Genomic DNA, 26,258 nt, shown 5'->3' on the forward strand with positions numbered 1-26,258 from the left:
CTACCAAAAATAAATATTTGACTAACTAACTAACTTTTGGGTTTTGCATTAGGATGTAAACAATTAATATTCCTGGCAGAAAATTAAATCTGATTGAAATAAATCTTGCTACATGGCAGGCAGCTATTAGAAAACTGTTGTGTAGTCGCGCGCTTCACACCGCTTGGTAACGAGCCGCTGTTGTGGCGCTAACTGGGCTGAGCGGCGCGAGCGGCGCGCACGTTCTCGCCACCTGCTACCTCCATATGGGCCTTTAAACACCGCGAGCTCGAGCCTGGAAGAGCGCGGCAGGTGCGCGGGGCGGCAGGATGCTGCCTCTGGAGCTCCAGTTTAACACACCTTTGCTTTTTGATTCGGCAACCTGACACTTTAATAAAAGTCAACACTTGTTGTTCTCTAACTATACTTGATTGAAATCGCTGTTCTGTTCTGTTTTTTTTTAATTATTATTTATTTTTTATTAATTTATTTTTTCAGGCATCCTTCCCTAACACTTTTTAAAAGATATTCTTTCATTTTGACCCTGAGTGTTGGTTCCGGACTCTTGACACCTAAGGAACAGGGTTTTTTCCCCCTCCTCCATCCTCTTTCCCGCGACTTTTCGTTTGCAGCCTCCTTCCTTTATTCACCTTAGAAACCCACTGTGTCTCTGTGACTTTATTTTTTTTCTTCTTCTTCAGTTTGGTGGCCGCTTAACTGGTCAAATGTTCCCCAATCGGCCCAAACGATGCTTGCTCTCTGCCTGCCTTTTTACTCGGTGGCAGTCGTTCGTTTCACAGTGAACTTCATGACTGGTGCACTTCAACTCTTTAGAATATCAGTAAAGGTTAATTTAGTCAAGTAATTAGATGCAACAGCCAAACTCATGTTATATCGATTCACACACGCTGAGTGATACATTTGAAACGTCTCCATAGTTAATTTTTATAACTGAAACCCCCAAACTAAATTTAGACTTGACAGTTGTTCAATAACCTGTACTGGGAATTAAGCCCCAACAAGCAATGGCTGTACGATGTGCTCCGTCCAAGCTTATTATTAGAAAGTTGAGTGGAAGGAAAAGGTGTGGTAGAAAGACACCCCATACATGCCTATGCATCTGTCATTTTCCTTATGCTAAGCACCAAACCAAAAACAGTGTCTGGAGCATCTTCCTTAGCTAAGGAAAAAAATGGTTCTGGACTGCTCAAAGTTCTCTTTTCAACTTTACTGGGATGTTGATTTTTTTTATTTATTTATTTTTTCATTTTTCATTGTCATTTTTTTTTTTTTTTTTTATAAAAGTTTGAATATAGAAGAAGTTTGGTGACTTCTGCTCCCACAATACAACATTTAGCAAGTTGAAATAACAACCTTATGGATAAACTGTGCAAACAAAGCCTGTTCAAATTTCAAGGCAATAGACAAGGAAGATGGCTGTGAAGAACCAGGATCCAGGGCCTTTTCTCATGCCACACAGACTCAGTCAGACAAAAGTGAAGGAAGCCTCTACATCTTAAGGCAGGTCATGAGGTTACATTTGTTTATTTGCTGAAACAACAGGATTTCGCAATGAAAAGTTTCTTCTAACTGAGTAAACATCTGTTGTATTTTACATGTGTATATATGGTCAAGTGTGGGGGGAAAAAAAGCAAGTTTTTCTCCAAAGTTGAAGCAAAAAGAAGTTTATTTCAAGGCTTGTAAAATATATATTTTCCAACAAAAAAAATGCAATGAATTCAAAATTCCTCATATCTCGAGGCGTGTAAACAAAAACCGAATGTAAACAGCAGAGAGGGCAGTCTTATTTCCTTAAAGCGCCACTTTTGACTGATTAGCTCACGAGCTACCTGAGGAAGACATCACTTAATCATTTACAGATCACTATAGATTAGGAGTTAAGCATTAACAGCTGCTGCCCACCCACTTCTCTCTCAGATTTATGGCACCTTCATCACAAGAGCCCCTGTGGCAGTCTGTCACGTCAGCTGTGGCTGGGGACCCAGCGGAAACGGTACCCCCCCTGCAGGGTCCTTGATGTAAACGCATGCCCATGAGGAAACACCTGAGTTCGAATGGTGCCGTGCTCTCTGACGGAGGTCCTGAAGGACGAGGCATCTTCTGCAGCCTCCGGTGCATCAACATTCACAGTGCTGCTGCTGTTAGGAGTGGACATCTGCAAACTTGAGAATGCGCCATACATGCGTATCGTCTCGGACTCCTGTGGTGATCCTGCAGCGTTGCTGAGCAGCACAGCGTTGCAGCGTGTGCTGATGTCCCTCAGAATGTCCTCCACCGAGTCAGAGGACTCTGTTTCATAGCCTTCATCCAGGCGCTGCCTCTTGCAGGGACTCAGAGAGGTGGTTTCAGAGCTTGGTACCTCCGGATCTTCAGCACGAGAATTTCTGACTGTCATGAGTCTCTAAAAGATTCAAAATAATCAGAAGTTCACACTCGTCAACTATATAAATATGTTTTTCTTTTTTCTATAAAACTTTACATTCTGTATAAACACGGCTGAGACAAAATGCTGTAACTATTCAACTAATATGAAATGTTTGAGACCCTTATAAAGCTCCACCTCTTCCTCGGGGTCAATCCAAAAGGTCGTTGCTCCCTACTAGGATTGTTTTTTAGGACAGATTTTTACCTGCATTTATCTCATTCATTGTTGGTTCCTGCAGTGGAAATGCTGGGGGAGGAAAATGATCCCTAAAAACGACCCTGGTTCCTGAAAAGGTTCCCGCAGTAGAAAAAACCCACCTAAAGAAATGGGTTTTGAGCTTGAATTTTACTCACTTCAAGGACTGAGGCAAGGTGTTTTGCTCTAGTCGCCAGTTGCTTGAGGTGCAGGTTTCTTTCCTGAAGGGAGTCCAGTTCTTGTTGTCGCTTGTGAAGACTCTCCTGGAGCTGCAGACGTTACAAGATATTTTCGGTTATGCTGTCCGCTTTTGTTTGTCCTCTCTGCTGTGTTTTCTTGCATGTTTTCTAACATGCAAGAAAAATATAATATTTAAAACTGTATGCAGCAATTTTAAATGTTGATCTGATTCACTTGTCTTTGGAACAACCAGTATTCAGAGCTGGCCCAAGGCATAAGTGAAATAAGCGGCTGCTTTTAAAAAAATATATACATTGTTGAAATATTTATTCAATATTTTGCCTCGCTAAATGATATGATGGACACAAATTTTGCTTTGTCATTTGCATCACAGAAAGTTGAGTGAAAGAAAATCAAATCTCCATTCACACAAATAATCCTAAGATTATGTTTTTACCTGTTTGTTGATGGCCATTGAGTCTCCAAGAGCCCTCCCCTGGCACTCTGCAACACTCCTCCATGAAACTCCATCCTCTGTTTTTTCTGTGGAGGTTTGAACCATGCTGACCTCTGGAGAGAAATCCCTCTGAGGGGTTAGAGGGGGTATTACACACCCCTGAAATGGGAGAAGTTCAGACAGACAGCTATCTCCTGCAGCAGTGGAATCTGAGAGAAGAGAAAGATCACCAAGAAAACAATGAGCAGGAGTTTGGAGGAAGGATGACCAGAGCAGAAATCATCCCATTGCCAGAACTTAGCTCCCTCACCTGTGATGAAAGACATCGCATAATCTCCATAATGCTGCTCGTCTGGGTCAGACTCATTCACCTGTGAGGAAATAAAGCTGATTATTAACATAATGTGTTTTGGTAACTAAAACCCACAAAGAAACCATGACAACTGTACCTGGTAATTCCACCAAGTCAAAGCAGAGCTCCAGGAGTGAATCTTGGTGGTCATTTCAGATGTGTAATGTTGTGCAGAGGTTGCAGTGTGTGGAAAGGAACTTCAGGTGAGGTGCTAGTGTTTAGTAGCCTGCCTGTCATGTGTAAACTACAATCCCATTTGGGCAGGATTGCCGAAGTCAAACATTAACAGAGGGGGGCTCAGACTGTCTTACCTAATAAATATCGGTGTTGGTTTTGTATCAATTGTAAAACTAAACCACGAGTCAGCAAGTATTGTAACCAGATCAAATAAATTCCTGTGGTTTTATTGTGTAAGATGATTTTATTCTCACCTGAGAGATGAATGAGTTTCTCTCCTGTTCCACAGCAGATGCACAGCCCTCCAAGTCCCCCCATTCAATTGTTGCAAAACCTAAAAGATAACCATAGTGTTAAAAAAAGGACCTAAAAATAGTATCTGGAGTTCACAGTATTTGTGGTTTACCTTTGCAAGCAATGCGAGGAAATTCAACATAAACACTGACAGGACTGCTGCTTCTTGGCACCGGGAATTTATCCTGCAGGAATAGCGCCTGTCATCAAAGTTTTCATTCATTTGCACGTTTTTCTAAAGAGAGAGAACTTTGCTTACAATTGCTTTCCCCCTACGCTGTCCCAGTCTGTTGGGCCAAGCAGCACCGAAAGCGTTCCCTTCTTTTTGCGTCTCCATCATCAGCTCCATCCATCAGAAACTGACAAGGACATGATTTAGACTTGTAGCTGATATAGTCGACTTTCTCCCGGCTCGTGTCTCTGTGTGCCGCGGTTTCCCTCTTCTGGCCCAATCAAATCCACTAGTTCGGTCTCTAGGGAGTGTCGGCGTCCTCGGAGATGAAATTAGTGCAGTATGGGGTTTTCTGTTTAAAACTGGGAAACGGTGCCGCGCAGAACGGCGCCATCACAGCGCCAGCAGGTGCGCACCGCAGCGCTCCCTCAATCTGCGGCCAACATCCCCAAGCAATCAGGTCTCATTGTAATCATGCAAATTACAAGTATACTGAATATTTACTGTAAGAGTCGATTAATATTATAGAGATTGTGTATAGGCTGAGCAAAAGATGAATACGTGACGTCCGCACATATTTATTTTATAACATGCTCATATACCGCCTTGTTTTTTCTTGCGTAATTTCAATCCATTTGCGTAAAACATCTTATAAGAAAGCTCGCTGCCCTCGAAAAGAAAAGTGGAAAAGGAAAAAAACAACAACAAAAAAACTCTAAGAGCAGACAGTTCAGTAAACACTTGTGACAAATGACTCAATTAGTAAACAAACACGGGGATGTCAACTGGTCTTTATGGAGCTGAATGCGCCTGTGTGGCCGAGCTGCCACGCGTAATGGATTAGCAGATAAAGCCGCGAAATTGCCTGGCCTGTGTTGGCACAGTTTGTCTCTAAATACTGCTGCTAACAAAAACGACGAAGTGCTGACCTCCAGGCAACAATAGCCGCAGGAATCACTACTTTTGGAAAAGTGTTTATTTTCTGTGTTGGTCACTCCAGCCATCCATTTATTGCGTGATCTTAAGTGGTTTCTAAGATTTGTGTTAGTCTTGTGATGCGCAATCTGGTTTAAAGAGATGATTATGGTCCTTTTCACTAGTTTTGATTTTATTTCAATAGTTTCGTTCAACTCCAATATATATATATTTTAATGTTTTGATTCCTTGCAACCCGAATTTTATCAGCAAAATCACATAGAGGGTCATATGGTGTGGTTCTCTTCTGGCAGTGCGTGCCATGCTATTGAGGTGGAAAGGTCCCCTGTCTCATGTTCATTGGCTTTCAGGCGACTTGTGCCCGTGTTGAATAGATTAATAATTTTATTCTGTATCAGATTGACACATTTTAATTGATCTGTGGTGTTTTCCTTACATGTTATTCACTCGCTGTGATTTGACACATTGGATTTCTGCTTTCTTTCAGCGCAGTGGCCAGTGGAAATGGCAGCGTTGGGCAGATGTCTTATATGTGTGTGTGTGACAAGTATGAGATTATTTATGTAAAGTGCGCAGGATAAATATATGAATAACTCCATTAGCCTTTTCAAATGTTACAATCAACTTTAATGTATTTAATGGTGAATTTATGAGCTAACTAGAAATGATAGAACTGAAGGAGTTTTCCTTTATTTCTTTTTTAAATGTGCAGTTTTTATATTTTCAGCAACTCTGAATCAATACTTTATAGAACCACATTTCATTACAATTTCAGATGTGTCTTTTGGTGTATTTCTATAACAATTTTGCACAAGTAGGAATTTTTATTACATCAGTCATTCTGTGTACAGTTTGCACAACCTGAGCTTTGGATTGCTGCATCGCACTACCAAAGTAAAAGCCAGCATTTTTTTTTCATACACTTTATTACTTAAAACAATTAATAAATAAGATACAATGGTTCAAAAATCCTTCATTAAAGAGATTACAGAAATGTGTAAGTAGAAACACAAATAAATAAAATATAATACCAAGTAAACCTTTAGTGGTTGCAAACGTATGACTGTCCATGAGGGCTGCATGCAGCTCACATCTACGAAAACAAATCATCATCACGCATTGCTTCCCAAACACATCATAATACACTAAGAAAAAACAATTCGAAACCAGCTTTTTTAACCTTCTAAGGTGATGTTTTACATTAATGGCCTCACTTTTAGAGTCTCCTGATTCAGTGACACCAACATCTTTAGGTTGTCTTTGCATTCCTGCACCAGACTGCAGTCCTGATCTGGACTCGCCTCCCCTGTCAAACACTGCCCAGGACTAAAGGTGGAGCTTTCACATGACTGGACACAAACCGGCTGCATACATAGATCTCCTCTGAAACATTCCCATGGGTTTTCCACCAACTCCACGGCTGCCTGCTCTGCAACGCAGTGTTCGGTTCTCAGTAATTCACATGCAAGTCTCAGGGCACAGCAAGCAATCAGAGATGGTGGGTATTTATTGAAAGCATAGTCTGCTAGAGTCAACTCACATACTTTTTGTGCAAGCTCACTGCACTTTCTGATCTTCGCTATCGCTGAACTCACTCCTGAAAACCCGTCACCGCTGTTGTTCTTAATCACAAACTGGGCAGCCTCGACGAGACTGCTGAAGTAATCCAGGAAGAAGGCCAGGGTGGGCGAGGCGAGGCGAAAGTTAAGGCGGAGCAGGACGAGGCACTCCAGGTTGCAGAACTGCTCCTTGGTGAAAGCATCACAGCACAGAGACAAGAGATAGCTGACCGATGGAGAGCGCACCTCCACCTGCAGAGACACAAAAAGAGACGGGGGATATCTGAATGGAGTCAGAGGGATCTGCCTCTGAAAGACTTCACTGAAGACTGACCTGTTTACTGGCTAAGAGGAGCGCAGTGACACCCAGGAGCTGGAAGCAGTCTGTGGCCACTGGAGTGGACGCCAGGAACCTGTCCATGATGTTCACCGTGAGGCAGCAGCACTCAAAGGACAGACGGAAGTGTTTATGGACGGGGATGAGCCAGCTCACCAGCTTACAGCGTGCATCTGCAGTCAGCTGCAGGCAGAGTAAAGAATCATCAGAAAACTGACCCGAGTCATACTGTATGAAAAAGTATTTGCACCTTATGGATTCTTGTTGTTGTTTAGTTTTCACACTCACATGTTTCAGGGGGAAAAAAAATCTAAGTCAATGTGATTCTGTGGACTACAAAGCACTAAATGCCTTTAAAATCTAATAAATGATTGTACCACTCTGATCAGCGTTAAATGCTATTAAGAGTTTGCAATAAATAGAAATGAATCATTTAATTCAGTCTGGGGGAATTTCAAATCACTCTTTTTAGCAGAGAGCAGAATTTTTGATTCCTTATTTTGACAAATTATTCTGATGGACAACATCCACCCGAGACCATCGCACAACCAAATTACCCAGATGTAGCTTTATGCACTCCTAATATGGAAGGTTCCATGTTTTCTCCATCTGTGTATAATGGCTCTCATTGAGGAGCATTGTAGTCCAAAACCTTAAAAACTTCAAGATAGAAAAATGGCAAAGATTTTAGAATTCCTTGAGACTGAGAAAAGCTGTATTTGTTTATAAGATGTTTTAGCTATAAGTTCTATTTGGAAAATTTACATTTCTATTTGGGTGTCAAAAGTTAAATTAAAATCTAAAGACAAAACATAAGAAATCCATGTTCACTTTGAAGCACAGATGCTACTGCCTTTGCAGCAGTACATATTCCGTGAGCGTCTCCAAGAAATTGTCTTGACAAAAACTAAAAGATGATGTCAAATTGCAGTTTGACATTAAAAAGCTAATGCATATCACTGCACTTGTTCAATCAAGTCAGAATAAGCCAGTTATGTATTTTTGATTCTCAATCATCTACTGTAAATAGGCTGTATTTCTGCTGGCCTACTTGTGGTTGACGTGCCAAGCTTTGGCAGGGATGAAACTGCGACTCTTTCTCCCTCTGGATCCTGAAACCGACGTCTCCGTACTGAAGGTACCAGTGGGACAGCTGTCCATCAGCGGGCTCTGATTCTTCTGACTCCAGTTGGGATGCATTCGTCCGACAACGGGGCGGAATGGGAGAGGAAACCAGATCGTCCTCGAATCCAGAGTCACCCAGTTTGGACATAAGTCTCTGCTTTCTGTGCCGAGCAGTCTGCCGAGGCGGCGTGAGTCTTCTTTGACAAAATGTACCGCAAACTGAATCATCCTTTCTAAATGACACCATGTCTACCTGTCCGTCAGTCTTTAGGGCTTTTGTGTATAAACTTCTCACCGTGCTCGATGCTCCACGGAGAGTGATGCCGCGTAATGACGTCACTTTTCCCGGGGTAGTCCCCGCTCTTGGGTCTCGGCTTTCTTCTGTTGCTGAGGCAACGGGAGCTCAGTCTCACCATCCCATGTTGGTTTTAATTAACAAACCTTTACCATGTGGCAGTTCTAGCAGCTGTTGCTTTTAGACTTACTCTGCAGGACAAAACAAATAGGCAATAAAAACATATTTTTTCGCAGGTTAAATGAAAAACAAAGTTTATTTTATAAGGTGTAACAGTGTCACCTAAAATTGTCATCGCACGTTTGTTGCTCATTTGAAAAAGTGAAATATTCAACTTTTGAGGAGTGAACAACTGAGTAAAGGCCAAGTAGAATGTAATACAGTTACCAGTTTTAAGATTTTTATTTTTATTTATTTTAATTAATGCCTGGACTAATAGCTGATTCAAAATTTCGGATAGTCGACGGTATATTGCACTGCTGTTGTCATTGTCTTTCATAATTTTTCTGTTATATTTTAATTATTTTTATTTTGTGTGATATCTAATTTCATTATTACAGTAATTCATTTTTCTTTTTATAGTTTTATTTCCTGCAAAAATATATCCTTCTTTAGCACTTCTCTATTTTGTTGTATTTTACTTGTACTATCATTGTACTGTTTCTTTAGTGACTTTCATGTAATTCAGGTTCACTTTTATAAGAATTGATTGTCTTCTGTTATTTTTCTATTACAAGAAATATTTTTTCTTTGACAAAAACCTGTTTTAACTTGTGGCTTATAGGGGTTATTGATCTTATATGTGCTAAAGGTTATGACGATGCACTTCCTTTTCGGTCATGATTTACCTAGTTTATTGTATTTTAGTCAGTGTTATTCCAATTTATTTGCAGCGTTCATCTTTTATTTTATTGTATAATATTGTCGGGGCTTTTTATCTTTCATGATATGCATATTTTATTTGTAACTGTGTGATACTTCACTTTAATGCTCATGATAAAAAAAAAAAAAGAAAAAAAGCCTGCCCTTGTCCTTTACGTCATCTTTCAAACTCAACAGCAAGACAACATGAACAACCCGACAAGTATGTATCATGTCCACGAATATAATGTATTTTAACAACAATGTGTACTCTTGTATGTGTCTCTTAACAAAAGGCTTCATAGACCACAGCTACCGACGAAAAGAAAACGCAACACAAAACGTAACATTAGCATCTGGGCTAACTGTGTAGCTATCCTAAGTAGCAAGCTAAACATTAGCAGCTAACATTAGCTATGTTACGACGCGGCGGTGAGCTGTCTTGGATTTATCCAACATGTATGTTATTTGTTGGTTACGTTCGTAATTATTGTGGTTTAACTCGAGGAAGTGGTAGCGGGAATTCATGCCGCAGACGCTGCTAACTTAAGCTAAAAAACCTTACAGTCATTGGTTAATGACTCACAGTTAGCCACGTATATTGAGCCGTGTTGCCTAATAGAAGTCTATCCGAAAATAGCAGCCTTAATGTTTGTTGCTTGTATGTTTTACTCATATAGTTTTATGTTTCGATTAATTTTATTTTAGACGTTCTTCCCGTCGAATGAAATTTCTACTCTTGTCAGTATCTACCAATAAAAGTTAGAGGTTAAAAGTCAGAAAGCAAGCTGATAAGAACACAAACACCGACTTTAAGTGGATATTTAGTTTTAGTCGAGTGGATTCTGATTAAAGAACTATTAATGCTGTTTGTTTCTTTTTAAATAATTTGTTGTCCTCATAAACGATTTGCATAAAAAAGCTATGTATCAAAGTTGGAGGCTTTGAAGAATGTCAACTAGACAGATTTTATTTAGTCTTTTTAACAGAAATACTGTTGCAAAACAATGTCTCAAAATGACTAAAATTGCTAAAACAAATTATTACAAGTTTCTATAGTTACTACTACACAATTCATGTGTGTCTTTTGAATTGTCTGTGTTAATTTTGTTCTGTTTATGGTTTTTGCACTGTTTTATTTGAAAATAGTTCCAGAATTGAATTGTATAGCTTTTATTTAAACGCTGTTGTTTATTCTTACATTTTTTTACACCTTGGACAATTCAAAAAAACAATTCTAAATTACAATTACATGTCATCCTGCAGTTATAGCAAAAGTGAATCATGGAAAACTCGAGCAAATCCTATAGGTCTAAACAGAAAAGCAGGGAGAAGGGAGCTACAGCATCTGGCAAGGGAGAAAATTGGAAAATGCAGGACCAGGTTCGTGGACATAACTCACGATCGGAGGGAGGTCAGCACGGCAAGAAGAGCCAGGGTGGTCCCAACAATGCAAGTCCCAAGAAGGGAGGCCTGGGCCCCCTGGGCTACTCGCCTGGTGGATTCAGAGGTGGTCAAAGCCCCTCTCGGAGAGACGATTTCAGTCAAGAGGAAAATTGGAGAGGACATTCGCAGCAGCACGACTGGAGGAGGAGAGCCCAGGAAGAAAGTTCAAATGAGTACGGAATGAGAGAGGACACAGATGACGTCTCTCATAAACCTGGTGAGATCTTTTGGAAAATAGTTGTGTGTGACGACAGAAGAATACAAATTAAAACTAAAATGTGTTCAAATGTGATAATTACGTTGTTCCAATGAAGTTGTGATGTTTGGTAAAGCATAATAAAAACAGAATGATTCTGACAGTGATTCTTTTGACCTACATTCAGTTGAATACACTGCAAACACAAGATGTTCCTAAAACATAATACAGCATTATTTAATGTTCAAGCGGTAAACTTAATTTTATTGTGGTTTTGAAAATATTAACTCATTTGGAATTTGATCCCTGCAACATGTTCCTAAAGAGTCAGAACAGAAGCTACAAAAGATTTGAAAAGTTGAGGAAAGCTCAAACATTCCAGAGGTGAACAGGTTCATTTAAAACAGGTGAGTGTCATGATGGGGTATAAAGGATGAGGTGGTAAACTTACCTCTGTCCCAACTTTTTGGAATGTGCTGCACTCCAAAAGTGAATTATCTCTTATGTGTTTGAACATTATAAAGCTTATCTTTGTGGTGAAATCAGTTGAATACAGATCAAAAATAATTTGCAAATCTTCTTATTCGGTTTTTGTTTGTTTTACACAACATCCCAACTTTGTTGGAATTGGGGTTGTATCTTAAATCTGTTCGAGTTCCCTGCATACCATTTGTGATATGCCTACACATCACTACTTTAATTTCTTATTCTGAAGGAAGAAGACGGAGAAACAGAAACAAGAAGAAAGCCTTGGCTGAAGAGTGTAAGGGCCTTGAAATGGAGGAAGCCAGAGTCTCAGTTCAAGACCTCCAAACCACACGCCAAGCAGAGAAAAAACTAAAGAGAGATGAAATATACCCACTAAGGAAGGTACTGACTGTCAAATACACAGTATTTAAACTATTTACACCTTGACTTCAAGAACATTGTACTAGTGACTTTTGTTTTTAGAATTCCCATGGCAATCCTGGTGCACTTTACACCTGCGCTTTGTGTGATATTCCCCTGGAATCTATACCTCATGCTTTCAAACACGTCAGAGACAAACGGCACAAGAAGAGGGCTCGGGTAAGCAATTATTTAGAATTATTTTGCGATTTCAATGACGTTTGGGGTTGTAATTTGACAAAAATGTGATAAAGTTGGAGGAGTCTGAATCCTTTGGAAAACCGCTGCATATGTTTTTGTTTGTGTTCACAGGAGAAACAGGAGCAGCTGATGCTAACTGAGATCATGCCTCCTGGTCCAGAGCACATCAGTGCAGTGACTGCAGCTCTGAAGGCGGTTGTCCATGAGCATGGGATGAATGACCAGGATGTTTTGAAGAGAGAGAGTGTTGTTTCCGTCATGCAAGACGTTCTACTGTCCGTCCTGTCAGGTGATTTTTTTAAATGTATTTTATTTTTACCTAATGACCTGGATGTCACAGACTGTCGGGTCACACTATTTAAATCTATTGACTAATTTGTGACAGTTCTATTGGAGTCTTGTTTTATTTTCTCGTCTTGCAGAAATACGGCTCAGGCTTTATGGCTCATCTTGCACAAAGTTTGGATTTAAGGACTCTGATGTCAACATTGATGTTCAGTACCCACCTCACGTAAGTAATGCATGTCTTATCGCTATGCCTGACACGTGGAATAAATCGTTTTTTCATATTGGGTTGTAGATTTTCCCACGCTCATCCCGTTTCTTATTGATGTGTATTGAATTTATTCTTGAATTGGAATTTATTCACAGATGCATCAGCCAGATGTCTTGTTGGTGGTTAAGGAGGCCCTCTCTGAGAGTCGTAAGTCACCTTATTCTTAAAACCATCCTTTAACGAAGAAATCCCACCATAACAATAAAAACTGTCATTGCTGCTAATGTGCATTAAATTATTTCATGTCTTCTGTTTTATTTATTTAATTCTTTTCAGCTTATTTTTATCATGTGGAAGCAGACTTTCATGCCAGGGTGCCTGTGGTCATCTGTAAAGAAAGAAAGAGGTTAGTGCCAGTGATCAGATTCAGTGGGTGAAAATATGTTTTAAAATTACGAGTATTGCTTGATTTAATTGAGCAAACAAGGCAGAAGCCCATGTTTATACCTTGTTGCAGTCTTCTTTATATTTGGCAGTTGCCTTATTTTCTTAATGTGAAAAAGTAGTTGAAACGCCTTTTTTTCTTCACACTTAGCTTCAAAAGAGTTAAAATATTTTCGAGATCTTTTAGAATGATCTTAAGTAATAGCTCTCCCCATGTTTAATGGGTTTTCTTTCATTACATTAGATTTTTTTTCTTTTCAGTGTTTCTTTTTTGTTGTATTTTTTTTACTCTTTTATAAATGTTTCTGTTACGGAGTGCAAAGCTAAATTCCTGGGTCTAGTAGCGTTGCAGTAACGTCCTTGTTGGCCAGACAGGAAGACGGACTGGGACGCCGGTCTGTCTTACGGTTTCTTCAGTCCTATTTTTTAAAGGTTGTCCCACAGTGAAAGTGATGCAGCAAGAGCAGAAGAGTTTCAGTTTTACAGGCACATTTACAGTTGAATAAGGCAACAATTGAAAAACTTTACATAAACATCAAAAACACATGAAAGTAAAGCTTCTAAGCATTTTAACCTTGTTGTATTTGTATTCGAGGCATTTACTTCTAGTCTTCTGCATCCGATTGTTGAATACAAATAGACTATTCCTGTACTGACCTCTTTTCTTTATGAAGAGGACTGCAGTGAGTGTTGTACATCTACAGTGTCATAATAAAACTGTACTGCTTATTTGAAGCAGTAACATACTGGCGTGATGCGAAACAAGTGATTCCATTGCAGTTTTGCAAAAGTACACCAATTTTGTTGTACTCAGCCCAGCTCTGAAACTTTTTATTGAAAAGGGTTATTTATTTTTTTAAGCTGGTGTTTTTCCATCAGGCAAATTTATTTTTGTAATTGCAATTAGCGCAGTTTTATGGCAACTACAGTTTTTATGTTCCAGTACATAAATTGTAGATGCATTCAACAAAACTAAAAGAGCCAACTGGGAATAGATACGTTTGCAATATATTTTATGTATCTGTGGGTACAAAAGTTGTAAAGTTTTCATGACAGGAAAATATAATTTATCCCAACAGTGGCTTAATCTGCAAAGTGAGTGCTGGGAATGAAAACGCTTTCCAGACCACTTCCTACTTGTCTGCTCTTGCCAACATGGAACGTCTTCTCCTCCCTCTGGTCTTGGGCCTCAGACACTGGGCACAGGTATGTCTCCTGTTTATCCCAGGTTAACCAGGCAGTGTGTACAGCTGACAGAGCATGCAGACTTCCATGTTGACAAAACTTACCTTGATTTTCTGCTTTTATGTAGATCTGTGAAATCGACCGTCCAGAGGAAGGAGGGTTGCCTCCATATGTGTTTGCCCTCATGGTTATCTTCTACTTACAGAAGCGTAAAGAGCCTCTCTTGCCGACTTATCTGAACCAGGGGGTGTGTGTGTTTTTTTTTTTTTTTACATTTCTTCTGGGAAATGAATTAAATCTGGAACCGATGTTTAGCTCAGTCTATTTGCTTTCTGTAGGAACTAATCTTGGGATTTCATTGTTTTTAGATTAAGGTGTTTTCACTGAGCAGGCTGTCAGCCTTCAACCTCACACATACTGACGAAGAGTATATTCACTGGACCTACAACGTCCCTTCCTCCAAAGAATCCACTGAGCCAGCAGAGAGCTCCATCATGAAGGGGAAGGTAATCATAAAATTAACAATTAGTCAATTTTAAAATAGTTTTTAAAATGTGTAAGGTTTACCATCATCAGAATAAGATGTTTCATCCATAACAGATTTGCAAAACTTAATGAGAAGAAGCATGGAAACAAAATCAGTGAAACACAATCAAAACATTTAAATAAATATATATTGAGTTTATGTTTAATTGTGGAAAACTGAACATGTTTTGCTTCAAACGAACACTTCAGAGGTATTAATTTAACTCATGCAAGTTGGATGTGACTTCCAGGTACCACTGGTGTTCCAGAGTTCCCATCTACCGGTGGAGGTTGGGCTCCTTTGGATAGAGATGCTCCGCTTCTACTCACTGGAGTTCGTCATGGCCGACAACGTGATCGGTGTGCGAACCAACGCCGTCCTCTCGAGAGAGATGAAAGACTGGCCGAAGAAACGCATCGCTGTCGAGGGTCAGAAGCTCTTTAAAGTTAACTGCTCTCATTTATAAAATATGCCATACAGCGTTCATCCCTCTAGGAGGCTTTTCACTTTAAGAACCGCAAACTTTATTCACTTTATTCTCAACATATCAGGAGGACACAACTCATTCAAATTCTTTGCTGTAAAAAATGTGTTTTATTTCTGCACGTGAATTTAGATTTTTACTCGACTACCTTGATATTTGGTGGCACCTGAAAGCTCTGAAGGCTGAACATATATCTTCAGTCTGTTAACTTTTAAAATTAATTTACATTTTATTTGGAAAGTGATGCACCAACAGGTTAGGGCAGGGGATCAGATTCTTTCATTTTAAATGCCAGTTTACTTGTCCTGCATCTGGACAGTTTTCCATGGCCCTTGCTCATTCCTGGCTCCTCCCCCTTCTCTACGACAACTTCATCATAAAAGACAGGAACCAGAATACCAAAGTGGTCTTGAAGGTTTATAAAATAACAGCAGCTCCTTAATGTATTTTGATAATAAGCTCTTCAGTGATTTTTAAACTAACTAAAGTATTTTAAAGTCTATTCTCTGAGCTGCAGGTAGGCAGTGGAAGGACTTTAAAACTGGGGTGATTACTTGTGAAAACATGCTTTAAAACTGAGAAAATGTGCTGTTTTTCAGACCCGTTTGCTGTAAAGAGAAACGTGGCCCGCACTGTGAACAGCCAGCAAATGTTTGACTACATCCTCCACTGCCTCAAGACTACGTACAAGTACTTTGCTCTTCCGCTCAATAAGTCTGCTGCTAACCACAGAGACGAAGCCAAGCAGGGCCTGAATGAAGGAGCCAGCGGCCTGTCAGTTTTCAGTCAGCTTTCCCTCCAGTCCCCCAGCCAGACTCAGGGTGCAGATGACGGCCCTGATGACTCTGACTGCATCATTGAAGAAGAGGAAGAAGTTGAGGAATGCAGCGACTCCGACGAAGAGCAGGAAAAGGAAAAGGCCGACCTGGGCAAGAGTAGTTTCTCAGAGGATGAGGAGGATGAGGAAGAGCAGGACGAGGATCTTGACGTTGATAGCCAGCCGCATGATCGAGAGCACTTGGACAGCTTAACAACAGAGGACGAGGACATTTTCCCTGTGGATGAGATCTCTGGAGAGGAACTTCTCTCCGACGAGGAGCCTCAGGATTTGGACACACCTGGTTCTCTGGATGAAGAGGAGGAAGAGGAGCTGGCACATGTCAGGCTTTCACCTTCAATGAGAAAAACTAAAAATGAAAGCACCAAAAATCAATACCAACAGCTAAGCCAATATGCTTACGAGTTCACCAAGCAAGCTTTTACCAAAGGAAAGGTAAGTTTGGCACCATTTTTTACTTTTAGCATCTAAAACCTTAATCGTCCAAATTAAGCTCACTATAATACTTTTGTAGTCACACATAGTGGTGTGCAGCTTGTGCAAACGTGATGGACATCTGAAGAAAGACTGCCCGGAGGATTTTAAGAAGGTGGAGCTGGATCCGCTGCCGCCTCTAACGCCGGACTTCCTCTGTGTCCTTAACAGAGTCTGCGAGCAATGCTACAGTAAGTCCTGGCATCATTCAGTTGATTCACTTTGGGGAGCGGTCCTGTTCTTTACTTGCAGCAAACGTGAAGTTGAGAGAACTAATCTCTTTAATAAATTAAAGCATCACTTGAAAACAACTTTCTTCATTGAAAGTCATTTTATTATCTGAAACATTTTAAATCTGACCAAAGAAACCTAAAACAGGCAAAACTGTAAGGGGGCAAACACAGTTTTTGTGCCACTCCGTGTGTTTTTCGAAAATTGTCCAGTGTGTGCAACATCTTAAAAGCATTATTGAAGTTTTCTATTCGGTAATTGAGTTGTTTGATGCCCCATGAGCTGCAAGATTTAACCATAAGCATAAATAATATCCAGAAACACTACAAATCTGCTGTATTTGTTTCAGGCTAGATATTCTTAATATATTCATGTTACATCTACTTACATTGAATTAATTTATTGCTTGTTTCAGTCAAAGAAGGAAAACATTGAGGGAGGTGGTGGTTAAATACTTTTTCTTTTTTTGTCCAGTAACTAGGGAGTCCTACGATAACTCCTGAAGTCATCGCTTTTAAATGCGATGACTTCACTGCTAGGTCCAAGTTACCACAAAGTGATTTGTGTTTTCATTTTTATTGTTTTTTTTTTTAGCTGATTTTGCCCCTGATGACCTGGAAAATGGTGTAAGAGAACTCATCCTTCAAGACTTGGAGAGCTTTGTTAGACGACAGTTTGCTGGTAAAGTGAATCATGTTTTTCATCCTGTTATTTGGTTTAGTTTGTTTTTTGTTTTTAACTGAAACTAGCTTTTTGACCTGTCAGTCAAGGGAAAAAATGTTCCCATAACTTTCAACACTGCTCCAGAACAAACGAAATACTCTCTGCTACTTCCATTGGAATCAAAGGGGGAAGCAGCTACTGACAGTATTTGATCATCAGGAAGTTTAGCAAGTTTGATGAAAACAGAATATTTGTCAGTTTGCTTATCTGGGGCATATATGTGTGATAACCTGAGAAAAGCAGTTGGTGCTGCAGTGACGTTTAGCAGCCAGAGAACCTGAACACTTTGCAGTTAATGAGTCGACCATAAACTCCTCTGCTTACCAAAGTACATAGCAGTATAAAAATCTCTGACTAAGAGAAAGGCTGACTAAGTGGTGCAATGACCAAAGTTTACCTGTGATTGAATGATGATGATGATGTGTCAGTTTTTCACATCACCATACTTATAAGATTGTTGGTTCTTTTTGGTCCATTTTTTCTGCACAGGGGCTCGACTACAATTGTTTGGCTCATCCAAAAATGGTTTTGGCTTCAGGCAGAGTGATCTTGATATCTGCATGGTTTTGGAGGGAAAGGAAACCATGGATGTAAGTTATTTATCCGTTTGTCAGATTTTTGTGCTTCTATTCGATGGCATTTATTGTAAACATTTTACGTTACGCCAATTAAAGTGTGATCACATAATGAACTTCTTTTTCTGGAGAAGGAAGCATAAGAATACACTTTTCTCTGACAGGACGTTGACTGCATTAATATCATTAGAGGCCTGGCAAGACAGCTGAAGAAACACCCAGGTATGACAGAGCAGCAGTGATTAAATAGACTAGAGCAGAGACCCTTCAATCCAGGCCCCGAGGGCCAACGGCCTGCAGGTTTTAGATGTGTTTCTGCGTCAACGCACTCTGGAGAGCTCGGCTGCACCGAGGAGGTCATTCAGATATTTGATTGAAATGTGCTGAACCAGAGACACAGCTAAAAAGTTACATTATACAAGGCTTGGAGGCCTGGATTTGAGGACTCCTGGATTAGAGATTGATCTACGTTGTTGCACAACTTATTTTATTTTTTTTAGATTAATTAATTTTGCAGTAAAAATATTCCAGTAATATCTCATTTTTTTGTTTTCCCACCTTAAATTAAGGATTGACTTTTTGTCTAATTTTGTAAAGTTGAATTGTTTGAGGAACATTAGTTAACACTGTTTATGCTAAAATATCATTTGAATTTCCCCATTGTGGGAAAATAAATTATATTTCTATTCTATTCTATTCTGTTGCCAGGTCTTAGGAACATTCTTCCCATCACCACAGCTAAAGTACCCATTGTTAAGTTTTACCATCTTCGCACTGGATTGGAGGGAGACATCAGCCTTTACAACACACTGGTAGGAATCAGCTCCTGTCCTTTGCTTTATTTATCATTATTATTGATAGGCCATTAAAAGCTGTTGTTGTGTTTTTTCCCCAGGCCTTGCATAACACACGCCTGCTAGCATCATATGCTGCAATAGACAGAAGAGTGAAGATACTCTGTTATATTATGAAGGTTTTTGCAAAGGTGAACGCGCAAAATGTACTCAACTAAAGCATCTTTTTTTGGGGTTTGTTTATGCAGTGTCTCATTCTCTGCTTTCCCTCTAAAGATGTGCGACATTGGAGATGCTTCCCGTGGCAGCCTCTCATCCTACGCCTACACTCTCATGGTGCTGTTCTTCCTTCAGCAGAGAAACCCGCCAGTCATCCCTGTTCTGCAAGAGGTACAGCAGACAACATACCGTTGAAATGCCCAAGCTGACCTTTCTGAGCTAGAATCCTTCATTTACCCACGTGTTGTTGTTTTGCAGATTTATGGTGGAAAAACGAAGCCGGAAGTTCTTGTTGATGGCTGGAACGTTTATTTCTTTGATGATTTGAAAACACTGGTGAGAATGTTACTTCAAGTGCCTTGCAGAGGAATACATAACCTATTAAGTTTTTCCACAAATAATGGATTTTATTGAGATTTTAGGTCAAATCCACACATAGCCATATATTTAGGAAAATTAAAACTTTTTTCAGCATTTCTGCTTTTCATCCACACAAAAACTCTATTCAACACCACTAAAATGATTATTTATGAAAAACCTGACCAAAGTGAAGATTTGAAAATGGAGATTTAGGTCCCGCCCGCACATTACAATCTGTGACATTATTATATTAGTTTTTTTTAAGGACCCTGTTATGTGTGTACAAGGCCTTAGGTGATTTACTGTAGAAATGCTGTGTCATTGTGAAGAATCTAAATGAAACATGACTTTTACAAATAAAAGTCTGAACAGTGCTGAGGCATTTACATGCCGGTTTGTAAATTGACTATACAAGGCTTTAATGATACAATGGAAAAGGTCTCAAATATATACAATACTTTACAGATTTTTATTTTGAATCATCTTAAAAAACGTATAAATTTTTCCTTCAGTTTCACACAACTTTTGGTGGTTTATCACCATAACTACTTAAGCAAGGCACTGTTAGTGCTCATTCAAATCAATAACATGATTTGTGATTATCTTCCACCTGCAGCCTTGTCACTGGCCCCTGCATGGACAGAACACCGAGTCTGTGGGGGAGCTCTGGCTCGGTCTGCTCCGCTTCTACACAGAGGACTTTGACTTCAGAGAGCATGTTGTTTGTATCCGACAGCATACCCGCCTCACCACGTTCAACAAACAGTGGACGTCCAAGTACATTGTCATTGAAGGTCAGTTTTACTGACACTCACAGTTCAAAGTTTACTGTCAGACGGTTCCCGAAATTCTCTTTTCTCATTCCAGATCCTTTTGACCTGAATCATAATTTGGGTGCTGGTCTCTCCAGGAGAAGTATGATTTCTGTTCCTTTATTTGTAATCTATATATTTATAGTGTCAGTATTGTATATATGTATTCTTATGTGTTACTTTGTCATCTAAACAGTGACAAACTTTATCATGAAGGCGTTCATCAACGGAAGAAGAGTGTTTGGCACACCCATGAAAGGTTTACCACCAGAGTATCCCAGTGAAATGGTGTGTTTCGGAAATCTAGTCTTCATAATTTTATATTTTATTATTTTTTTATTAGTGTTAATCTAATTCTTGTGTGCAGGAGTATTTCTTTGACCCTGAAGTCCTGACCGAGGGAGAAGTTGCGCCAAACGATCGCTGCTGCCGCGTCTGTGGAAAGATCGGACACTTTTTGAAAGACTGCCCGATGCGCAACAAGTGGGTATAACCGCAGCACGTTTTGTTTGAATCCATCCGTGTTTCCGACTCAGATGCTTGGAGCGTTATGTGACACACTGCTTGTTTTGTCACAGACCGAAGCACAGACGGGAATCGGAAAACAGGTCAGAGCACTTTCACGATTCAACAGAGGAGTTCATGGATCCAGTCAGGTACAGGAATGAACACTGGAAGAAACGAGATGCACTGGACATGCGCTGCTGCTTCCTGTGTGGATCAGGCACCCACATCAAGAAGGACTGTCACCTTTACAGAAGCCCCGCAGGTTCTTGGATGGATTTTTTTTCTCAAAGATATTTATTATTAAATTTCAAAAATAATAATAAACAAAGAGGATGAGATGCACTAAAACATATATAGAAACTTCTCAACATCTCAACTGAAGCTGATCTGTAGTAAAACAATTGAACTGAACGTCTAGCTTACAAATTTCTTTATGTATTTGAACCTAGAGGATGATCTGGTGCCCTGACAAAAATCAAAAATAGCAGCCAGTTTACCCAGTTAGTAGCAGACCTTTGTCTTGAACCATTGAGTATCTGTCTTGCCAGAAGACAAGCAAATGATAATGATTTTTTTTTTGTTGTTGTTTTCTAAGGAGAAATAATTGTTGGTATTTCCTTCAGTACCGAAAAGAGCCACAAGAGGGTAGAATGACAGTTCCACAGCCAGGACAAACATCTAGATTACAGCAAGGTAGAGCAGTGTTGAGCACAAAATGATGAGTTAACTCGTTTAAGTATGAATCTCTGCTTCCTCAAATATACATTGAATAAAAATGATGCTAACCCTCTAGTGTTAGACTCCAAAGGTAAGGGAGACATTTCCTGTGTTTATGTTTGATGCATCAGGGAAATTTGGTAACTGAGATTAAAGGAAGGGACAAACTTGTTGATATATTCATGTGTAATATCACATTTTTCTTAGATTTGAGTAAGAGATCCAAAGGCATTGTTGATAAAAAGGTCATTGAAACATACAAAAGCGTGGGTCAGATAGAGAGGAATGAAATTTTCTAGATTGAAATGTTTTCTTTTCTGAATATACACTCTCGCAGTATAATTAGTTACTGGATTAGGGCAAAAGCTCCACTGGTTCTGGAGTTTTGCGGGCGAGTTTTAGTCGGACAAGAGTGTATAATTTCCACAGTAAGGGGGATATTTATTTTAATGCAGCTGAAACTTTGCACCAAAGATGGAGAGGAGACCACTGAATTAGACTGTTTTTCAATCTTCAATATAGAGAGTAAACTCTTTGAAGAGACCACCATGTTTCTGTGTAATAAGACAAATTAATACATGGTTTTCTATTTTAAATCTTACGTTACCACACCCTCCCAACCTACAGGGATCATCTCGCTATTATGAGTTTGTTCTATAACATGAAAACATATTTAATTTTGGTAATTTCTGTAGAGGTTTTGGAGTATCACATGGGAGTTTCAAACTAGATATTTCATTCCAAGTATTTTTGGAAAATCGTTTTCAGAGAACGGTTGAATTGAGGCCTCAGTGTCTTTGGAAATGGCAGTGAAAGAAAGTAAGGAGTCCTATGTAAAGTGTGATGGGACAGGGGGGAAAAAAGGAGAAGTATCTTTTTTTAGGATGAAGATAGTCCCAGCTGTCAATTCTCAAAGTTAGACAAATTTACTCGCTCATTGTGTTAGAACTGAAAGTAAATGCAGCCAAAAGTTGGATCAGTTGTAGGCTTTTATGCATTAGACAAGATGACTTCATATTGACATCTTCCATGGGTCTTTGAACATATTAGCTTCTTTATTTTCTTCAAACATCATAGTTTATTAAAATATTGGTTTTGTTAAAGTTCTTAACAGAGAAATGTACAACACATTGATGAATAAATTGGAGATGTGCCTTTGCATCCTTTATCTTAGTTTGTCATTTTGCAGGTAATGTGAAAATGGAGAACCTTACGTCCTCCTTATCAAGCCACCTTAAAAATCTGAGAGAGAAGGAGAAACAGGTTTGTTTTCTTGAACTAAATCCAAAGTCATAGTGATTTTTCTCTTATGATCTGCTGTATAACATTGTGGTTGTTTTTCAGGGCTTATCTGCACAAGAAGAGAGGAGAAGAAAGCAACAGAATGTAATTCTAAGTCCGCAAGCAGGTAATTGAGTTTCCAGTGTCTTCCTGTATGCCACACATTTATTCTAATTGCATTGCTAATTTTACATAAGATAAGTCTACATTTATTATTTTGTTTAGCTGTTTTTGGGAGAAATTTATCTGTAGACATTCAGTTTTTCCCATTTGGTTGTAAAGGTATTCTGTTCCCGGCACAATGTATGTCATCTTGCCCACTAACAGCTACTTTCTCTTATGTTGACAAAGACGTAAACTTAGTGAGAAAAGTAAGGACAAATTTGCCAAATCCTCTCTACCAGAGCCAGACAGACAACAACAAAAATCCCTGGGATTTGATATAACAGTTACAGATATTTCTGCTTTACAGATTTTACTTAAAATTACCTGAACTATCCCAGTAAAAAGAATCCTAAATCAGAGGAATCTTAGCACTGTCATTAGATGCTCAGCTGCTTTGACCTTTAGCCGACCTCATAAAGGAGACTGGTCTTGTTTTCAGACACATATAGCAGATAAGATTAATGTGGCATGATGATGTTTCAGCTCTTCCGTTAGAACAACTAACTGTGTGATCCATTCACTTCTGTCAACAATAGATGGCCTTTGAAAAAGCCAATTAACATTGGATTTTTATATTCTGGGTGATTGTCTTTAGGGTTGGTGAGAGGAGAAAATAAGAACGTATCATATTTGCACCATTCCCAGATTCCACCATGTTCCTCTAGACTGTGGAGCACAGTCTTGTTTTTACTTTGGCTAAATTTTTGCGTCTTTGTCCTCCTCCTGTTTGTTTTTATCTTGTTCAGAGAACATGATTTGTTCATTCATTTTTCTTGGATTTAGGAGTAAAAAATAAACCCATTGTGAATCTATTTGAATGGTGTGTGTGTGCATCTGCCTTGTCTTTTTTTTTCCTCATTTAATCTTGTCTGGATAAAATTATATTTGCACAAACCTTAACATCCGCTTTCTGGTGTTGTCTTAGGTAGCTTAGCTCGTCGAAATTTAGGTCGTTCTGGTCCAAGGAAAAACCCAGAGGAGTGAGAAGGGCCACTGGACACTCAGATCACAGGATTTCTGCTGTTGTCGCCGCAGACTGCATCCCAGATTCGGGGGAAATCCTTAAATCTGAATGGTACTACTGGGCCATTGGGTGCCCATTAAAAAGCCAAAGCCTGGACATCAAGACTTGAAGCCAAATAGGGCCTTTTTATGTGTGTTTCCTCCTCAGAGGAGCTTTTAAAGCTTTTGTTTTATCAAGAGAAGCCATTATGCATGTCCAGTATCTCTGTTTGCATTCAGGGTTTTTTTGTTTGTTTTTGTTTACACTGCAGTCCAGTAATAACAATTTCAGATCCCTCTCCCAAATGCCCTCAAAGATGGTGGGTTACGCAAATACTAAAGCATTGTTTCTGCTCAAATTAATATGAAGAATGTTGATGATCTACTCAGCTGGATTCACAAACACAGTTTCAAACTAAAATCATTATGTTATGAAACATTGCTCAGTTTACGTGGTTTTTGCTTTCTAGAGATTAAGATTTTTATTCGGATTTAAGAACTTGATGTACATTTTAATGTTCATTAAGTTAATTTTAATGTTCTTTATTTTTCCATTAGCATTCTTCTTTTTGTTTCCAAACTATATATTTTAAACCTTCTCTGTTTTCTTGTTCTGCACTGAGGCCTTTTCTTTTCTGTCCAAATCCCTCAGAATACTCCATTAAGTCTGATTTGAAGAAAAGGCAAAAATTTATTTTATTGCAAAACTGCAATTTCCTGTCACAATTTCACTACTACGCCGTTTCTCACCTGCCTGCATGTCAGAGCACAGTAGCTGAACATTCTCTGCCGTTTCACCACACATGCTGGAAACACGATGAAGGTGCAGCAACAGTTTGGAGACAATGTTTCACGCCTGCACTGGTTGGGATTTTTTTTTATTTTTTATTTTTAGAAAAAACACACCGACTGTTCCAGTCGTCTGTATTTCCTGCTGCAAACTCCACACACACACATCTACTTGTAAATCGTGTCCTTTTGTTGTTAGTGCCACAGATTGGTAGCTGCACTGTGAAGGTCCACAGCCTTCAGTTTTCTTTTGCTGCTTAGTTTGTCTAAAAGATTTCATTCATTGTTAATTATGGAAATTCTGCATTTATTGTTAAATTTTTCTACAAAAAAAAAGAGATTTTGGTTTCATGGTCAGGTCTAATGTTATAATTGATTTTATTGCCAGCCTTCTTAAATTTATTTTGTTGACTCAAATGATCAAAGCTTTCATATATAATTAAGGAATCCTGATCCAGGCATGAAAGGCTGGCTTTCAATCCATTTTGTCTGGGGGGAAAAAATCCAATTAAACATCAATTTGCAATCCAGTGTGGAGTCTTTCCTTTTTGTTGTTGTCAAATACTGCCTTATATGCACTTCTATGAAACATTTATATAAATTTATCCGCTATCTAAAACTCGCAAACAGTGCTCAGATTTGCCCTAATAAATCTTAAATTGAGACTAAAACCTACTGCTCAAAAAATGTGTGGTAATTCATTTTGGCACATTAGCAGGGTAGAAAGTACACTCTTTGGAACAATTAATGTTCAAAAGAATCTAGAAATTTTTTTTTATTGTGCACCATCACCTCTAACATAATGAAATACTAAAGTTATTGTTTCACGGTTGCTATTCACACGTCATTCACTGTGCACATCATTTGTTTCCCCCAATATGCCTGTGCTCCTAGCTCCAATTCAACATTTAATTTCAAGGCAAAAATGAATTACTTTCGAGTTGTATTCTAGGAACTTGGCTAACAGTTCAAATCATCAGCTATACCTTCTTATCCTTGCTTGGTGGCTGGTGCTCATCTCCAGTAATCATTGGGCAAGTGGTCAATATGCAACATGGAAACTGCAGAAAGGGGTTTTGGACTTGAACCTTCTACCTGCTGCTGAGTGCATTACGGTGCAGTCCAGTTCTATAAATGCTATTTGTCGGGTTAGCCTAACAAATTATGTAAGTTATGTATAGTAAAGGATTTTATGCAGGTATAATAAAAGGTACGTTATACTTACAGATTCAGCTTTTAGCTTTAATGTGCAAAGGCAATGGAAATATTCTGGTCCTCATGAGTTAAGATTAGGTAAATGTGACCCCATTAGTAGATTTATTTGTAGGCTTTTCCAAATGGTAGGTAGTCCAATTAACAGCAAATCTGCTACTTTTTTCAGTGACTTTGGTTCGTTAGTCAGAATCTCCAAGTGATCCCAGCCTCTAGGACAAGTACTTGTTGCTATTAATAATACATTTTATTTTAAGCGCCTTTCAAAGCACTCAAGGACACTGCAAAGATAAAACATCATAAACTAACAAACCATCTGCAACTTTCA

At 39.1% G+C, this 26,258-nt stretch overlaps 3 protein-coding genes across 5 annotated transcripts; 1 reads left to right on the plus strand and 2 right to left on the minus strand.

The window, feature by feature from the left end:
- Window positions 1-56: 56 nt before the first annotated feature.
- On the minus strand, window positions 57-4,916 carry mcidas (multiciliate differentiation and DNA synthesis associated cell cycle protein). The gene is given in 7 exon segments (XM_081611144.1): window positions 57-2,401; window positions 2,779-2,889; window positions 3,258-3,466; window positions 3,568-3,628; window positions 4,041-4,120; window positions 4,193-4,276; window positions 4,279-4,916. Coding segments are annotated over 7 exon segments (1,134 nt in total). The 5' UTR covers window positions 4,430-4,916; the 3' UTR covers window positions 57-1,963.
- ccno (cyclin O) lies at window positions 4,912-9,400 on the minus strand. The gene is made up of 3 exons (XM_017306635.2): window positions 8,136-9,400; window positions 7,082-7,267; window positions 4,912-6,999 (listed from the first exon to the last, which is right to left on the minus strand). The coding sequence occupies exons 1-3, from the start codon at window positions 8,454-8,456 to the stop codon at window positions 6,385-6,387; spliced, it is 1,122 nt and encodes a 373-aa protein (XP_017162124.1). The 5' UTR covers window positions 8,457-9,400; the 3' UTR covers window positions 4,912-6,384.
- A 102-nt stretch (window positions 9,401-9,502) lies between these two features.
- Window positions 9,503-25,248, plus strand: tut7 (terminal uridylyl transferase 7). 3 transcript variants are annotated; one of them, XR_534433.2, is made up of 29 exons: window positions 9,503-9,588; window positions 10,632-11,028; window positions 11,723-11,877; window positions 11,959-12,075; window positions 12,208-12,385; window positions 12,519-12,607; window positions 12,748-12,799; window positions 12,929-12,998; window positions 14,116-14,242; window positions 14,349-14,468; window positions 14,590-14,727; window positions 14,998-15,175; window positions 15,831-16,504; window positions 16,584-16,734; window positions 17,369-17,455; window positions 17,987-18,087; window positions 18,237-18,294; window positions 18,781-18,884; window positions 18,968-19,057; window positions 19,143-19,256; window positions 19,344-19,421; window positions 20,062-20,239; window positions 20,313-20,360; window positions 20,454-20,545; window positions 20,625-20,740; window positions 20,836-21,026; window positions 21,360-21,457; window positions 22,671-22,744; window positions 22,826-22,862. XR_534433.2 is itself a non-coding variant. In XM_008418063.3 (29 exons), exons 2-29 carry the CDS (start codon window positions 10,650-10,652, stop codon window positions 23,909-23,911), a joined length of 3,882 nt encoding a protein of 1,293 aa, XP_008416285.1. In that variant the 5' UTR covers window positions 9,503-9,588; window positions 10,632-10,649; the 3' UTR covers window positions 23,912-25,248. The 3 variants fall into 3 exon arrangements, 1 of the variants encoding a protein (XP_008416285.1); XR_534434.3 differs by having other exon boundaries at window positions 21,388-21,457; XM_008418063.3 differs by lacking the exon at window positions 21,360-21,457 and adding an exon at window positions 23,853-25,248 and having other exon boundaries at window positions 22,826-22,889.
- The last annotated feature ends 1,010 nt before the right edge of the window (window positions 25,249-26,258 follow it).

The sequence above is a fragment of the Poecilia reticulata genome, chromosome 9 (assembly GCF_904066995.2).
Source record: "Poecilia reticulata chromosome 9, P_reticulata-male-v2, whole genome shotgun sequence".
NCBI lineage: Eukaryota > Metazoa > Chordata > Actinopteri > Cyprinodontiformes > Poeciliidae > Poecilia > Poecilia reticulata.